The 13173-nt window shown below is 37.6% G+C and overlaps 2 protein-coding genes across 2 annotated transcripts; both read left to right on the top strand.

Moving 5' to 3' along the window:
- The first annotated feature begins 354 nt into the window (after positions 1 to 354).
- On the top strand, positions 355 to 1275 carry LOC115411847 (olfactory receptor 11A1-like). The gene has a single exon (XM_030124059.1). It carries the CDS (start codon positions 355 to 357, stop codon positions 1273 to 1275), a length of 921 nt encoding a protein of 306 aa, XP_029979919.1.
- An 8279-nt stretch (positions 1276 to 9554) lies between these two features.
- Positions 9555 to 10481, top strand: LOC115412711 (putative gustatory receptor clone PTE03). Its single transcript, XM_030125336.1, has one exon. It carries the CDS (start codon positions 9555 to 9557, stop codon positions 10479 to 10481), a length of 927 nt encoding a protein of 308 aa, XP_029981196.1.
- Positions 10482 to 13173: the final 2692 nt, after the last annotated feature.

Here is a 13173-nt window from a genome sequence, read left to right as displayed (position 1 = left end):
CTTTATTTTCAAAAGGTAGAAAATAACCTGAGTTGTTACACAATAGCGTTCAGAAAAAAAAACAAAAAAAAAACAATACAAATAAAGTTCAATAAATGTATTTACAGACTGACAAACAACTCCTCTGACTCTTGAGGGAAACGTTAATGAGATCCATGGAGGCTGATGACCTTAATAAAAGCATTTCACTGACTCAAACATTAGTGTCATTTAGTGATGACACATACAATGTGAAATTCCAGGTCAGCTACTACTTTTAATGAATAAGTGGAGATCATATACAGTCTATTATAGCTTTAGCATTCTTCAAGTCTTTCTATATCATAAACCTGTTTTCTTTATTTTAATATTTAAATGGGTGAAAACTTTAATGTCACATATATAACTTTTGGTGGGTATGTGGAAGTAGAGAAATATAAATATGCCTATTTTGTGGTAATATTTATAACATACATTTTTATAATCTGTAGTAATTTGACCATCATTTGTTTGATCTGTATTCATCAAAACCTCCATGAGCCTTTGTACATTTTTATTGCGGCTTTGTTGGTGAATTCTGTTCTTTACAGCACTGTGGTCTACCCAAAACTATTGATTGATGTTTTATCTGAAAAGCAGGTCATATCTTATACGGCCTGTTTGTTTCAGATTTTCATGTTCTATGTTTTAGTCACATCAGAATTGCTACTTTTAGCTTCTATGGCTTATGACAGATATGTGTCTATATGTAAACCTCTGCAATATCCAACTATCATGAGAAAAACTACTGTTACAGTCCTACTGGTTTTACCTTGGCTGATTCCTGTTTGTACGTCTTTATGTGCATGGATACTGATGGTTAAGCAAAGGTTGTGCAAATTTACTTTGCCATCCATTTTTTGTAATAACTCAATCTACAGACTTTACTGTGTAAAATCACGAGCAATAACAATATGTGGTATTGTTGTTTTGATAAATCTGACAGTATGCCCTGTGGTATTCATACTTTTTACATACACCAGAATATTTATAATAGCCTATCGAAGCTCTCCAGAAGTCAGGAAAAAAGCTGCACAGACCTGTTTACCCCATCTGCTGGTTTTAGTCTGCTTCTTTTTTTTATTGACATACAATGTGGTGATGATGGAAGCTGATGTGCCAAAAACTGTATTTTTAATCATGACTTTACAGCTTGTTCTTTATCATCCTCTCTTCAACCCCATCATATACGGACTAAAAATGACAGAGATTTATAGACACTTGAAGAACTTGCTGTGTCCATCCAAACTGAATTAATGTCATTAATTCCTGTAATGATGGGATGTTATGTGTTTGGATTTAATTACATTTTTAGTGCAGCAAAAAATGATCAGTAGGATGCAAGTGTATGCTTATCCTACAGTCGTCACTAACATGAGCAACTAACAATATGCATATCCCATGATCATCATGGAAATGTTTCTCTGCAGTGACAGAAGCTTCAATATCCTTTAAAATGTTTAATTACTAAAATATCTTCTGTCTATAATGTGTCTTTGACAGATTGTCAACTACAAAACATGTAATAAACATAAAAATTTCTTCTTAGTTTGATGTATTTATTGTTTTATTCTTTACAAATTGCAGTATGGTCAGACGACGTACAACAGACTGTTTAGTTAAAAAAAACCAATGTGAAACAAATATACAGTATAATGACTTATATCAGTGCAACATGTCAAACTGTGAAACTGTTCAACTTATCTTCATCTTTAATCCTCTACAGGCCTCACTCCTCTGTCTCCACATGCACATACATTTTCTTTGTATTGCCCACATCTCCTCAGTCTCAGTTTAGCTGCTGATGACCTGTAGAGTTATTTATTTACTTATTTTTACTCACTCGTGTTAATGTATTGAGGGAGTGCACCTTTTTTTACTGACCTATTAAATTAGTGGTGTTTAACAGTATGAGTAAAGTACTCTGCAGGGTTGCCAATGATAATGATGTATATAATAATAGAGTAATGTTCTTCGATCTGTAGAAAAGGACAACAGCTGGAGAAAATGAGACACACTGGTTGTTTAAGTTTTTATAATGTTTCCCGTGTCTCCTCAATAACCCTGTGGAAGCCAATAACGTAATAATGACCCATAATGTGATAAATTTGCCAGTTTTTAAAATGTAATAGGCCAAGAACGTAATAACTGGCCAATAATGTAATAAAAGTCCTGAACCAGTAACATAATAACCTTTGGCCAGTAACGTAATAACCTATTACGCTATTAGCTCGGTATTATGTTATTGGTCTGGTAAAAAAAAAAAAAAAAATGTTTGTAAATGTAATAACTGAGCCAATAGCATAATATGTTAATATCACTGTATTTAAGTTTTTATTTATTAGATATAACTGTGATAAAATCTGTCTCTGTCTCTCTCTCTCTCTCTTTCTCTCTCTCTTTCTCTCTCTGTGTATTTGTCTATTTAACTTGATGGTTAAAATGATCTCTAGTCCTGTCTGCTGCTCCTTAGCCTTTCAAACTATCTCCAAATGAAGTGGAAGCACACGTTTACAAACATAGGCAATGGTATGACATGAAGTATTTATGACATTTATGACATGTAACTCACTCTTGAAGATGGTAACTTGAAGACAGTTCTTCAACACTATTTTTTTGCCATCTAAAAACACACATGCACACACAAAAACAGGTTATTGTGTATTTTTTCTCTAAATTGGTTAGTTTTTAGTGAAAAGCAGTAAGAAAAAGAAGTTGCTAGTAATGGTACCATGGCAACACCCACCTTAGTCATCAATCATCATGATACAGCAAGTTGAGTATTGGGTTCTTCTATGGAACTGGTCCTAAAAACAGGACAGAGGGGCTAAAAATTCAAACCAGATGTAGAACAATGTTATGAAGCATATTTTTGGTTATTTAATTGTTGTCAGGTTGTTATACCTCAAACCCAAACCAAGGATGAAAGTCTAAATTAAACAAACACCCTACAAATTAAATGACAAATAAATAAATAAATAAATCACACATTTAAACCAACTAAAATTCAAAATCATGTATTGAAACAATTAATGCAAAAACACACAAACTCAAATGCACAGATTCCCCCCCGAAAGTCCAACTCAAAAAATCCACCAACCAAGCAAAATCAAACTCAAAATTTCCACTTTAGATTTTGTAGCAGTCTTTTAGAAGACAGTGAAAAAAAAAAATAAAAAATTCAATTCGTTTCAAATAAAAATTCCACTCTGGGTTTTCCAGAGTTTCTCAGAACAAAAAAGGAAGAAAAGAAAAAAAAAAAATTCAGTAATCTCAGTTATTTAGCAAAATATAAAAAACAAAAACAAAAAAACAAGCGCACAGTTCCAATGCAGGGCTTTGAGAAAAAAAAAAAATCAAGTAACTCATGCCCTGTCTCCACTGTCCTGCCATTTAGTCAGTCAGTCCAGTCCAGTCAGTTTAGAATCCGGTCCCGGTTATGGCTGCTGGAGTTCTGGTATGGGGAAATGAGCGGTTTCTGCTGCAGTGGAGAGAATGGATGAGTTGAACCGGCGGGAGAACGGAACAGAGATGAATGCAGTATGGGCGAGTGAGCTAGCGAGCGAAATGGATGTAGTGACGGGGTTTACTGCCGTACTTTTGACGGGACTATGAGCGACGTTTCCTACACTCTCCGTGCTGAGCCGACCGTGGAATGTGGGGGTATTTAAAAACTGCTGCGAACTAGGAGTGAATGGGATGAGTGAATGACAATTTCCGGGGTGTATATGGAATGTACCAGGCATGTTACGGGGGTGTGTGGATGTTTGGTGAAACTTTACTAAGTTGGCACAGTGCATTTCCAGAAGCTTGGAGCACTTGTACAGGAAACAGAGCCAGATCTTGGCTATATGAGCTATATTAGGATGGAAAGTTCACCAGCAAACTGTTTTGTCACAAACATAAATCACTAGGAAGTGTAAAATTACCAGCTTGGATCGAGCGAATTGATGCTGTGCAGCGCTTGGGAACCCTCTGGAACAAACATTGCACGTTCCGGTACTCTGGAAGCGTGACTTCGGGGGGGATGTGTGAAGAAAGGAGTTTGGAATTTTGGATTGTGTATTTTCAAAACGTAGCTTGCTCGAACTGTTTTTCCAAGATCTCCCACCCTACTTTTAAGGGTTGGTGCAGGTTTTATAATAACCTGTTTGATTATGAACTGGAAAGTACAATGCTAGACCAGAGTAACTGAGTTAATGAAACTATAAAGGTCTTGGAGTATTTACTCAGCAATGATGTAGAATGACTTTAAAAGATCAATGCAGATTGTTAGCTTCATTTTTTATCCATCCATCCTCTAAAACTTGTCAAGTTATTTTCTATTTATATACTCCCACTTGGTGAGAATTTTAAGCATCACAACATTTCCTTTCATTGCTACGCGGACGACACACAGATATACCTGCCCCTGAGACCGGATGACCCGAGAAGCCTAGCTGCTGTGTCTGACTGCCTTAATGATGTAAACCGTTGGATGGCCCAGAACTTCCTGCAATTAAACAACTCTAAATCAGAAGTCATACTGTTCAGTCCACCAAACGCCACCGTTGCCATAAAAAACTGCCTCGGTCCTCTATCCTCAAATATTAAACCAACTGCCAGAAATCTTGGAGTAATATTTGATTCAGACCTCACATTCCAACCTCACATCAATAAAGTTATCCAGTCCTGTTTCTTACATCTGCGAACTATTTCAAAAATCAAACCAATAGTCCCACACTCCGACCTGGAAACAGTTATACATTCATTCATATTCACAAGACTGAATTACTGTAACTCCCTTCTGTCCGACATCAATCAAAAATCACTATCCCGCCTCCAACTGGTCCAGAACACAGCAGCTAGGCTTCTCACTGGTTTTAACAGGCGACATCACATAACCCCTATCCTGGCATCCCTCCATTGGCTCCCTGTGTGTTTTAGAATTGATTTTAAGATTTTGCTGATTACTTTTAAAGCCCGAATGGGTCTGACCCCAAGTTATATAGATGAGATGTTAGTTACCTACGAGCCAGCACGCAGCCTTAGATCCTCGGGCAGAGGGCTCCTGGCTGTTCCAAAGTCGAGGCTTAAATCTAACGGTGACCGGGCCTTTTCCATCAGGGCCCCTCGACTTTGGAACGGCCTGCCCGAGGAGATATGGCTTGCAGAATCAGTGTCATCTTTTAAATCACTGCTTAAAACATACTTTTATAGACTTGCTTTTATGTGATGTTTGCCCCTTTTAATTTTAATTTTAAATTTTTAAAAATTTTAATCTTATCCTGTTTGATTGCTGGTTTATATTCTCATACATGATGTTGTTTAATCTCATGCCTTTATTTTTGCATTGATTTGACAGCATCATGTTACGTTGTCCCTGCCCTCTTTATTCCAATTCATTTAATTTATTCGAAGTGTCATGTTTCTGCATTGTTGTACACATCTCTCCTATTGTGTTGCTTCTGTTTTAGTGTTTTTACGTACATCTTGTATCCTGCTGTTGTGCCCTTTACTTGTCTGTCAAAAGCACTTTGTAAACTTTGTTTTTAAAAGGTGCTACATAAATAAAGCTATTATTACTATAATGTAAGTTTGGCTTTATTGAGGGTTCTCAATGACAGTCTTTTAGCCACAGACTCTGGTCACTGTGTAGTTTTGGTTTTGTAGGACCACATTGCTGCCGTTGATACAGTTGTCATGGGCAGAGCTCATCAAATATTGTTACATTTAAAGCCATTAACCAGCATTTAAATTTAGTGGATAAATCTCTAGCAAATTCGACATACGTTTGGCCGTTCTTTTTATCCCAGGATCTAAGACGTTGTCGATAAGCTTCTGGAACCAGCTCGTAAGCTTTGAGCACTGCAGATTTAATTTTAATATAATTAAGACAATCTTGATCATTGAAAGAAGAATATGCCTGTTGCGCGCTTCCCGTCAAAACTGACTGAAGCATTAACGCACATTCCACATCCAACCAATCGTTTGCCTCTGACACACGCTCAAATAAAATGAAAAAAAGTGTCTGGGTCTTTTTCATTAAATGGAGGTAGCCACCGCAGGTTACTCACATCCACCTGGCGTGTACCAGAGCTGCTTCCACTCCTCCCCGACTGCTCGCGTATTCTCTCAATTTCTATTTTGCTCCTCAACTCGGACTCATACTTTAATCTATCAAACTCTAACCGCATTTGCAGCAACTCTTTCTGCTGCTAAAAGATAAACTTTGAGTTTGCAACGAAAATCCATGATGGCCAGGTTGCTCTTCCACAGAAGATAAAAGCCCCAAATCAGCCAATTTAGCCTCCAAAGCATCCTGAATGACTTCCTTATTAGGATTATCTTCTTCCAGATTAACCTCATACAGAGTAACCAATTCCAACAAAAATTCTTTTTTCAGTCTCAACATTTTTTTCCAACTAGGTGTAGCAATAAAGGCATCCACCTCTGATTGTGGCTGTTCAGACATTTTAATTTACACACAACCCAAATAACAAAATAACCAGTTGCACCCAGGCTGAGCCAGACACTGCAAAGAATCCGGTGCACATAGAGGACAGAACCTCAGTGATAGAGCTTCCCTGCTAAACTAACGCAGAAAACACTAAACTAAGCCCCCCCCCCCCCAGTCTTCATGTGGTCACATATGGAGGGTTTTTATGCACTGACTTCCGCTGGTTTAGAAATGCGACTAGCAAGCCAGCAACCTACACAGATGCGCTCCCAAGCAAAAGCTTTAACCACATTCACCACAACTCTACCCCCTAATGCAACGACCCAAAGGGAAATGTTGCCAAGCCTAACCAGGTCAGCACCACACCATACGACATGTGGCACAAGATCCCCGCAGGTGCCCAACCTGCCAAATGCAACCAGAGCTTTCTCTTACGACCAAAACACACTGTTTACAAACTTTTTTTTTTTTCCCCTAATACTACCAAGACCACAGCACAAAACAACAAAATAGTGCCGTTAACATTATTTTGTAAATTAAAATGTTCTATATTAAGTCAACCTCCCTGTTCAAACCTTCCACAAAAGTTTACCACCACAGTAAGTGAAACAAAGGAGCCACGGTGTGCCAAAACCCGCTCCAAACATTACGCACATAGAGCGCATGACTGAAAGACACACAAGAGAAGGTTACACATAAGAGGCAGACTTATCAAGAACATACAAAAGTGGCTTAATGGCAATTTAAAGCACATCAGTGAAATTACCTCCAAAGAAAGCCAACTATAACCAAAACGCACCTTTTACGCACGAGTAAAAGAAGCAAACAAAGGCGTCCACCAAACAAAACTACCGACCCAAAAACCAGCCAAAGACCGGCAACGAGCCCAGTTTATCCCAGATGAGCCCCCAGTTTGTCATGGCCCGGCTCTAGGCATGACAAAAGGACGCCGACAACAAAGTATGCAATAAAGAATGAAGTGGTTTATTTAAAACAAAGAGAAATGTGTAAACAATAGAACTCGTATGTGATGTGGCATCTGTAGCATCAGTAATGGGGGGAGTGTTGAGGTGAGTGAATGTGATAAGTGTGACTGTTGTATGGTGTGAAACAAAAGACAAAGGTAACAAAAGATACGGTGGTCTGGTGCTGGTGTCGGCCTGAGCGGTGAAGGAGGGAGAGCCTGTCCAGCACTTTACCGCCGGTATAAATAGGCGTGGCGCATCGGGCCCATGCATGTGCGCTGGTCCACCCCTAACTCCACCTGCAGACAAACATTAGGAGAGACCAGCAGCCCACATGACCAGATGGGAGGGGTCATGACACAGTGGACCATCAGATTCTGCTGTCTCACCTGGAGAACTGGGTCAGCATTCAGGGTGTAGGTTTAGAGTGGTTCAGATCCTATTTAATACAGAAGTTTTTGTGTCCATGTTGGACCTGTTGAGTCTGACGCTGCACCTCTCACATGTGGAGTGCCTCAAAGCTCCATACTTGGCCTTCTTGTCTTCTCCCCTTATTTACTTTTTCTCGGATCAGTTCTCCACAAACATGACATCTCATTCCATCTTTACACTGACAATAGTCAAATTTATGTCCCACTGAAACAGGAAGATGCATACTTGGCGAAAAACTAGTTCAGTACATTGCAGAAATTGAAACATGGATGTCACTAAACTTCTTACACCTGAATGATGAAAAGACTGAGGTCATGTTGTTTGGGCCAGGTGATGGCTCCAAAGTTGATGTTGATCTGGGTCCTTTGCATCAATATTTGACACACACAGCAACAAACCTGGGTCTAAGGCTGGACAGTGATCTCAAACTTAATGCACAGATTAAATCAGTGGTAAAGTCCAGTATTTTTCAACTGAGACAGCTGGTCAAAGTTACATAATTACTTCCTGTGCATCATTTTCAGATTTTAATCCATGCTTTTGTCACAACTGTCTTAGATTACGGTAATGCACTTTATGTTGGGCTTAGACACAACTCACTTACTCGACTGCAACTGGTTCAAGGCAAGGCAGATTCATTTGTATAGCACAATTCATACACAGGACAATTCAGAGTGCTTTACAAACATGGAAAAGAGACAGGTTTAAAACACAATTACAATTAAAACGTAATCCATAAAACATAAATCATAATCAATTAAAACAAAGTAAAAGAGAAGAGTGCAGATAGAACCCTTTCAGTTGTTCTATGCACAGCTGAAAAGAGCCGTTTTCATCCTGGACTTAAACATTGTCAGAGTAGAGGCCTGTCTGAAAACGCAGCTGCTCAACTTTCAACTGGTGCCTTAAAAGTAGACCGTATCACCCCAATTTTAACATCAATTCACTTGCTTCCAGTTTGCTTCTGGATTGGTTTTAAATGTTTTTTAGTGGTGACAGGGCTTTATCAGTCACTGCCCCTAAACTGTGGAATGAAGTACCTTTCCACATCAGGCAGGCTGGCATGTTTTTTCTCTTTGGCTTTTAACTCAGTGAGAGTTTGGCTGTTACTGTTTTAATATATAATTACTTTTACTGCTTTTATTACTTTTTTATGTGTTTCTTTTTGTCTGTGGACAGCTTTTTGGCCAAATGTGTTGTTTTTGAAGTGCTTTATGAATAAAGTTAAGAGTAAATACTTGCATGAGAAAAAAAAAATCCATGAGAGGAATAGTTAGGAAAACACAGAGAATAAACCACACATTTATGACAAAAATGTAATGACAAAGTATTACTTTATTTTCAAATGGTAAAAAATAACCTGAGTTGTTACACTATAGCGTTAAGGAAAAAAAAAAACAAAAAAAACCCCCAATACAAACAAAGTTTGATAAATGTATTTACAGACTGACAAACAACTCCTCTGACTCTTGAGGGAAACTTTAATGAGATCCATGGAGGCTGATGACCTTAATAAAAGCATTTCACTGACTCAAACATTAGTGTCATTTAGTGATGACACATACAATGTGAAATTCCAGGTCAGCTATTACTTTCAATGAATAAGTGAAGATAATATACAGTCTATTATAGCTTTAGCATTCTTCAAGTCTTTCTATATCATAAACCTGTTTTCTTTATTTTAATATTTAAATTTCTAAATGGGTGAAAACTTTAATGTCACATATATAACTTTTGGTGGGTATGTGGAAGTAGAGAAATATAAATATGCCTATTTTGTGGTAATATTTGTAACATACATTCTTATAATGTGTAGTAATTCAACCATCATTTGTCTGATCTGTATTCATCAAAACCTCCATGAACCTATGTACATTTTTATTGCAGCTTTGTTGGTGAATTCTGTTCTTTACAGCACTGTGGTCTACCCAAAACTATTGATTGATGTTTTATCTGAAAAGCAGGTCATATCTTATTCAGCCTGTCTGTTTCAGTATTTCATGTTCTATGTTTTCGTGACATCGGAATTTCTACTTTTAGCTGCTATGGCCTATGACAGATATGTGTCTATATGTAAACCTCTGCAATATCCAACTATCATGAGAAAAACTACTGTTACAGTCCTACTGGTTTTACCTTGGCTGATTCCTGTTTGTGAGTTTTTGTTTGCATGGATACTGATTGTTAGGCAAAGGGTGTGCAAATTTACTTTGCCGTCAATTTTTTGTAATAACTCAATCCACAGGCTTTACTGTGTTAAATCACGAGCAATAACAATATGTGGCATTGTTCTTTTCACAAATCTGACAGTATGCCCTGTGGTATTCATACTTTTTACATACATTAGAATATTTATAATAACCTATCGAAGCTCTCCAGAAGTCAGGAAAAAAGCTGCACAGACCTGTTTACCCCATCTGCTGGTTTTAGTCTGCTTCTCTTTGTTATTGACATATAATGTGGTGATTGTTCGACTGGAAGCTGATATGCCAAAAACTGTATTTTTAATCATGACTTTACAGCTTGTTTTTTATCATCCTCTCTTCAACCCCATCATATACGGACTAAAAATGACAGAAATTTATAGACACTTGAAGAACTTGCTGTGTCCACCCAAATTGAATTAATGTCATTAATATCTGTAATTATGGGATGTTTTGTGTTAGGATTTAATTACGTTTTTAGTGCAGCAAAAAATGATCAGTAAGATGCAAATGTATGCTTATCCTACAGTCGTCACTAACATGAGCATCTAACAATATGCATATCCCATGATCATCATGGAAATGTTTCTCTGCAGTGGTAGAAGCTTCAATGTCCTTTAAAATGTTGAGCTACTAAAACGTCTTCTGTCTATAATGTGTCTTTGACAGATTGTCAACAACAAAACATGTAATAAACACAAAAGTTTATTCTCAGCTTGATGTATTTATTGTTTTATTCTTGAGAAACAGAAGTATGGTCAGAGGACGTACAACAGACTGTTTAGTTCGAAAAGACAATATGAAACAAATATACAGTATAATGACTTATATCAGTGCAACATGTCAAACTGTGAAACTGTTCAACTTTTCTTCATCTTTAATCCTCTACAGGCCTCACTCCTCTGTCTCCACATGCACATACATTTTCTTTGTATTGCCCACATCTCCTCAGTCTCAGTTTAGCTGCTGATGACCTGTCGCCTCCACTAATTTGTCCCGAGGGTTATTTTTTTAATTTATTTTCCTCACTAGTTTTAATGTATTGAGAGAGTGCAATTGTTTTTACTGACCTATTAAAATAGTGGTGTTTAACACCACAATGAGTAAAGTACTCTGCAGGATTGCCAATGGTACTGATGTATATAATAGAGTAATGTTCTTCGATCTGTAGAAAAGCACAGCAGCTGGAGAAAATGAGACACACTGGTTGTTTAAGTTTTTACAGAGTGTTTCCCGTGTCTCCTCAATAACCCTGTAAATCCTGAACCATTAAATCATTGACAGAAAATTCTAATTCTTTGAAACTGGAGCCTTTATTTGTCCTTCTGAACAACCCAAAAAATTTTTCTCCAATATCACTTTCCATGTATGAGTTTTCATTTTGTGTCATATTTGATACACTGGGTCTCAATGCTCAAATATTATTATTTTTGAACAAACAAAAACATAACACAAACATGTCTAACAAATGGATTATTCCTTTTCAAAATTGCCAAAGTTCTGCCTCCTTCCTCATTATTGACAATCTTGTAGTGAAAAAAGGTGAACGACACGCACATCCAAAATTAGAGGTGTGCTGGATCCCAAAAAAGTAGAACGTGAGAAAAAATAAAGGAAGGTCCGCACAACCAGTGAGTTCCCAAACCATTTAATTGTGACGTCACAATTAAATGGTTTGGGAGCTCACTGGTTGTGCGGACCTTCCTTTATTTTTTCTGACAATCTTGTAGTGTCACAGGAAAGGCCTCTGGTGAATGAATTTCTTCCCCCTGGAGGATTATCTGTGTATTGCATGTATCTAATTGTACACATAAGGTTTTTCAAGAAAAAAATATCACACTGATCATGTAGAGGGCTTCAAAACTCATGTATCAAATATGATACATTTGGCGTTATAGGGATAACTAAGCTCAGCCTTCACGTAGACCAAGGTATCGGAGCTCTCTGTTGGTACAGGACTAGAAAGCTCGGTGAGCAAACTCACTTTATGGATGTAGGATAATGTTCCAAAATGGAAAGAAAACACTACTGCAGTCCTGAATGCTGTTGTTGGGGCACCCACAGTCAAGAAATAAAAGCAGGTTATGACAAAGCATGTGGCAGGAGATGAGTGTAAGCTTTAGGTCAACAGACCAAACAGGACATCTCTGTACAGTTCTATCCCCATCCTATCTCTGCTGACACAGTGATCGTCACTCACAGTGTCATGGCTTTGCTTCTTGGCCACGCCCACTCAGGACCCAGACTTACCACATGGTCAGACATCTGAACTTGTTTTACATCAAACATCATGATTTTACACAAAGTCATGCAGGTTAGAGTGAACTAAACTCTACAATCTCCAGTGACTTAAGGGTTGGAACAGGTTTTATAATAACTTGTTTGGTTATGAACTGGAAAGTACAATAGTAGACCAAAGTAACTAAGTTAATGAAACTTTAAAGTTCTTGGAGTATTTACTCAGCAATGATGCAGAATGACTTTAAAAGATCGATGCAAATTGTTAGCTTAATTTTTTTACCCACCCATCCTTTGGAACTCGTCAAGTTTGGCTTTATTGAGGGTTCTCAATGACAGTCTTTTAGCCAGAGACTCTGGTCACTGTGTAGTTTTGGTTTTGTAGGACCAGATTGCTGCCGTTGATACAGTGGACCATCATATCTGTATTTTTGCACTTCAACATGCCCAGTAAGAGTAATATATGACAAATTATATTTTTGATCCATTAATGCAAAAGTTAATCAGTTAAGCAGGTGAAAAACATAAAACATCATCAGTCACAAACAATTTACTTTTAAAGAAAGTCTAGTTTGGACAAACGCTGTAGCATCTACTGTGTAGTGTGACCTTTACCGATACGTGACTCAAAGGTGTTCGTCGTGTATTCTCATCTCACCTTCGATCTGGAAATGGAACTGTATGAAGAAAGTTTTATTTATTACTGTTGTAAGAACATCATTGGAAGCCTGAAAACATATGCCCTGACTAGTGATGCAAATTATCGATTAATCCATTAATCATTAGTTGTTTGACCTTATTGATCGATTAACGATTAATTGATAAGCAGCAATTTTCCTGAGAACCTGAATTTCTCTTTCAATACGGTCTATAAGAA

This window comes from Sphaeramia orbicularis, chromosome 21, assembly GCF_902148855.1.
Source record: "Sphaeramia orbicularis chromosome 21, fSphaOr1.1, whole genome shotgun sequence".
Lineage (NCBI taxonomy): Eukaryota > Metazoa > Chordata > Actinopteri > Kurtiformes > Apogonidae > Sphaeramia > Sphaeramia orbicularis.
Note: the sequence above shows the minus strand (reverse complement) of the source record. Positions and strands in the feature narration are given on the sequence as shown.